Source organism: Cebus imitator, unplaced genomic scaffold (genome assembly GCF_001604975.1).
Source record: "Cebus imitator isolate Cc_AM_T3 unplaced genomic scaffold, Cebus_imitator-1.0 Scaffold329, whole genome shotgun sequence".
In the NCBI taxonomy this organism is placed as follows: domain Eukaryota; kingdom Metazoa; phylum Chordata; class Mammalia; order Primates; family Cebidae; genus Cebus; species Cebus imitator.
This window is the reverse complement of record NW_016107644.1, coordinates 1,695,327-1,700,303: the sequence shown is the minus strand read 5'-3', so window position 1 is coordinate 1,700,303 and position 4,977 is coordinate 1,695,327. Positions and strand designations below refer to the sequence as shown.

Here is a 4,977-nt window from a genome sequence, read left to right as displayed (position 1 = left end):
GCAACAGCGTAACCAGCACCCCGGGTCTCTCCTACTGCAACAGCGTAACCAGCACCCCGGGTCTCTCCTGCAGCACAGCACCAATGACCAGATAGACAGGGATTTCCCAAACAAGCTGCTGAGGGTCTGACTTCATTCTAATGCCAGATTCTAACCGGTGATGTGGGCATTCCAGAATATTCAGGAAGGTGCCATATGTGGAAAATAAGAATCCTTTTCCTACACAGAGAGCTTGTCTGTGCCTCAGGTAGGGCAGGAGCAAGCAAGGGGGCCAGGCGCACGTCAGGGCCTTAGAAACCTTTCTCGTCCATCATTTTCCTTTTTCGCCATCCCAGGACCCTGCAGGGTCAAGCCTGGGGTATCTTTACCCCTTTCTACAGATGAGGAAATGGAAGCTCTGCAGATAAACTGACTTCCTCCTGTCTCCCACCCTAGCACGCCAAAGAGCTGTCCCTCTTCCAGGCACGGGGAGGACGGTGGGATCAGACCCAGGAAGTCCTACTGGTACAATGGCTGCGTCCCTGGAAGGGGCCTGTCCGTTCGGGAGGCGCAGAGTGGCTCAGTCACGCCCAACGCCTGTGGAGCCTGAGATCTACATTCCAGTTCAGGAAGAGGCGATGTATGAAGGGACCCAGCGATAGAGCCACAGTGATGAGGATGCCGGCACTACAAACACGACGGGGTAGAGGTGTCATCCAAGGACCCGTACCACCCGCCACTTCTCGGGTTTAACGGGGAGTTGACATTTAAAGTAATTTGGATGCAGAGACAAATCCTCCCATTTCATTTTTAAAGACTGATCTTTACCAAATGCCCATGCCAGACGTCGCATCTCATTCCCACTGCGGACGCGGGAGGCATTTGGAAGGGGTTGGCCGGCAGAGCCCGCGTCTCCTGCCTGCTGCTATCTGGGTCCGAAGAGCTGGGCTGAGAATGGGGCACATTTGGACATGCTGGTCATGAAGATGGCGCACATAGGAGCCATGACAAAGGGACCTGTCCGCCATAACTGGAACCTGGGGCTCGGGACAGGCTGCGCCTGGAGACAGCGCCTCGCCATCAGGATGGGAACCCAGCCATGACCTCCCATCTTACATGCTGATCTTACTTTCTTTTTAAAAACAAATTTTTTTGAGATGGAGTTTCACTCTGTCGCCTGGGCTGGAGTGCAGTGGTGCAATTTCAGCTCACTACAACCTCCACCTCCTAGGTTCAATTGATCAAGCGATTCCCCTACCTCAGCCTCCCGAGTAGCTAGGATTACAGGCACGTGCCACTACCCCTGGCTCATTTTTGTATTTTTCGTAACGACAGGTTTTCACCTTGTTGGCCAGGCTGGTCTCGAACTCCCGACCTCAAGTGGTCTGCCTGCTTGGCCTCCCAAAGCGCTGGGATTACAGGAGTGAGATCATGCCCTGCCCTGATCTTACTTTCCACAGTGCAGGCAGGAAGGAGTAAGTTCACCTTTGTCCTTTACAAAAAAATTAATCTGTAAGTGATGTCATCCGTAAGATTATAAGGATTATAAACCAGTAGGAGAAAAACACATTTTCCAGCACTTTGCTGGGACCTTCTGCCAACCAGTTCATGAGATTTGGAGTCAGACACTGGCACCAGTGCCAATGGCTCCGTGGGGACCCAACATCACATGCAGTGGGCAGCTGAATGGCAGCATCGAGGCGGTGGCCCAGGTGGCTCTAGAATGGCTGGGAAGGTTGCTCCTCACCGGCTCCTCTATGGGGAGGACTCCATAGGGCGGGACCCCATCCTTCCCCTAGGATTGTGCAGATTCCAGAGCCATTTGAAAGTCCAGCATCCCAAAACCTCACGCATCGAGACGGACTCGTGTCCCCCTTCCTGCCTGGGCAACCACATAGTTGAGCTGTCCGGGAGCCTGGCCCAGCAGGGGACAGTGGTCCCAGGGCCCTGGGGAGAGGGGGCCACTCGGGTTCCTCATCCCTTCACGTGGGTGTGACTCCACGGTACATGAGGGATCTGCGGCAGGTACCAGAAGTGCTTCTTCTGGGATCCACCCAGAGAGGGCCCCCGGGGGCCGGGGCAGGCCTTGGAGCCTTTCCAGGCCATTCTGTGACCAGCACTATGAGCAGGGTTCCTCCAGCCCACAGCCAGGCCCTGGAAGGTGCTGCTCAGAAATATGTCTGGAGTACAGGGAACGCCGCGGAGGCTCCGTGTCCAGGTGTCAGCATGGTGAGGGCCGAGGCACTGCGTTTCCATCAATCACATAACGAGAGCTTCTGGGAAACCGCCCTGCCAGCAACAAGACGGGGTGTCTCCTCACGTCTTAGAGACCACGATCCCTACCGCTGCATAGACGGAAGATGGTCTCCAGCTAGAAGGATCCTTCTACCTCCTGACTGTGCACGGGGGATTTGAGCATGCCGCCGGAGTCCTCACCAGGTAAACAGGGTGCTGTCTGCCGTTGACTCACCAATCACTTTCCATCTCGGTTCCCAGTGATGTGCTAGACTCAGAAGCCAACGCAGCGGGTCCATTCGGTGACAAAGGGCGACACTCTGGCGGTTCTCAAGGGGCGTCCCTGAGATGTGGGGTCACGCGTCTCATCTCTGCATCCCAGGCTCTGACTTGGCATCAAAACAGTGTCAGATGGATGGGAGTGCTGGGGAGAAGGCAGGGAAGCAGGGACAGGGGAGGGAGAGGAGGCACTGATCGTGTCCCTCAGACAAACCCTAAGCCTGACCCTCACCCCATCCAACCTGACAGAGCCTTCGGACACAGGCCGCTGGCCACGGCAGGCACCAGGACGTCCCCAGCCCCGCCACACTCACTGGGTTTCCTCAACAGACCCCGTCCTCCCTTCTGCACTGGGCGAGTGTCCTCACATTTCGCCCATTTGCCATTTATGTATTTAAAACGATTCAAAGAACAACTGCTTTCAGGAAGATGGAGCCTCACGCAGCGCCATGATGGTCAATGGCACCCCGAGAGCCATTACGAATTGGCCCAAAGTGCAGACAGAAGTCACGTGGGTGTGCTCAGACCCATTTTTTGTTTCTGGGTTCATTTCTGCTGAGAAAATGAAGAATGTCACTGCTTACACCACCAGCTGATGTGGCGCCGGCCGTCCACGTTTTTGTTTACACACAGAATCTATGAAAACGTCCAGCTGTTATGCTGGTGATGAATAGGGGTGATTCAAAAGAACGCAAGATGGATTGCAGACGGGGTCACTGCGATGACTTGGTATTTTTCATTGTTTGTGCGGCACACAGATTAGCTAGGTGCAGGTCCTGGGCCACTTCTGGCTAAGGACCCAACCCCGCTCTGTCTGCCCGGCGTGTTTAAGCCTCAGCCTTCTTTGTCCTTGGGAGAGAACGCAGACAGATCTTGGGGTCCCCAGCCCATCTTGGCCTCCCACCACCCCGCTCTCTCAGGCTTGTGAGAGGGGAGGGGAAGTTCTTCTCCCTCCTGCCCCTTCCTCTCCCCCGGCCATTGCAATCACGGAAGAAGCTTCCAGAATCCAAAAAGGCTGCCTGGATTCCTGGCTGACCTCACAGGGTGGGGCCAGGGGGAGGCCTGGCTGGGACCAGGGTCGCTGTGCGGGAGGGGCCCCAAGGCCCTGGCTTGGCTGTGCTCTGGGGAGGGGATGGACCACAGGGTCCTGGTGGGGGCGGGATGGGGCACACAGGGCACTCGGGAGGTTGGAACCCACACAGCTCTGCCAGGCCGTGCCCGCCCTCCCTGTTTGTGTGCGGTTCGTTGCCTGGTGACTGCGGATCTTCCCCCAAGACACTGTCAACTTCCCTCCACAACCACAGCCACCGCCTTCCTGCCGGGAGCCTCCTCGCTGCCCCCACAGAGGCTTGGTGTCAGCTACAGGGACCCCTTCTTCCTCCATGAGCAGCCCCGTGGGGCTGAGTGTCTGCTGTGTGAGGGCAGGAAGTGGCCACGGGCATCCAAGGAGCCACGCGGGGACGCACGGAGTCACTGACACCAGCTTGGCTCTCACCTGCCTGCGTGCGGGAGAGGGCACTGCACACCCTCCCGGGCCTTCCTCCTGCTCAGCCCACGGCCTGTCGTCTGAAGCAGCCCCACCCCAGCCATGCAAGGCTACAGGCTCCACAGCAGCTCCGTCTCACTCCCGGATGAAGTGGCTCTGTGTCCTCCACCACCACACACAGGACAGATGGCTCCCGGGACCTGCCGACAGGCCCTGCCCAGCCCGGGGCCTGACTGCCTCCTGGTGACGCCCTGGTCCCTCTCAACACCCAAGCCAGGTTCTCCAGGACGCTGGCCCAGAGCACCTGGGTGGACACCCCTCCCTTGACTGTGCCCTGACCAATTCAGCTGGGCATCATGCCCCTCGGAAGCTGTGCCTGGTGATGATAACCCTCTGTGGCTGCGGGGGGGCAGGGGCCGTGCCTACTCTCCGGTTCCCGAGAAGCACTGGAGCTCTTCAATGGCACCTGCAGTGCCCGACAGAGAAGGGGGCCTGACAAACACGTGGGCAACAGGCCGGGCTGAGGCGGTGCCGGCTCGGCCACGGCTCCCCAACGCTCCCACGCTGGAGCCTCAGGGCAATTTTGCTTGTTTTCCTGGACAAACCTTCATGTTTTCCCCTCCCTGAATGTCTACATGTTTGGAATTCATTTGCAAACTCCTGCTAGGAGCATCCACGGCCTGTCTCTTCATTGACTTCTCCCTGAGGGACCCCTCTTGTCCCCTGACCCTTCCCCTCATCTCCCCAGCACAGCTGCGTGCAGGGCTCCTCCTGGGACACCCAGGGCTGGGGCCTGTTCTCCCTGCACCCTCGACGGCCCGTTCCAGGTTCCTGCGGTGATGGAAATCCAGGTCAGGAGTCGCAGCCTGCACTCTGGAAGACCTGGCGCCACCGTTTCCTGGTGCCACAGTTTCCTGGTGCCACCGTTTCCTGGCCCCACCGTTTCCTGGAGCCACCGTTTCCTGGCCTCGCCGGTTCCTGGTGCCACCGTTTCCTGG

The 4,977-nt window shown here is 58.1% G+C and overlaps 1 protein-coding gene across 3 annotated transcripts in view; it reads right to left on the bottom strand.

Moving 5' to 3' along the window:
* Positions 1 to 4,977, bottom strand: part of TAFA5 (TAFA chemokine like family member 5) — a 218,004-nt gene that overhangs the window by 21,162 nt on the left and 191,865 nt on the right. Inside the window, exon 4 of one of the 3 annotated variants that reach the window (XM_037730060.1) lies at positions 4,303 to 4,445. The exons of the other annotated variants lie outside the window; for them this stretch is intronic. Coding sequence (XP_037585988.1) covers positions 4,323 to 4,445 — 123 coding nt within the window. The 3' untranslated portion in view covers positions 4,303 to 4,322. Of the gene's footprint in view, positions 1 to 4,302; positions 4,446 to 4,977 lie in introns of those variants that run through there. 3 annotated transcript variants of the gene reach the window in all.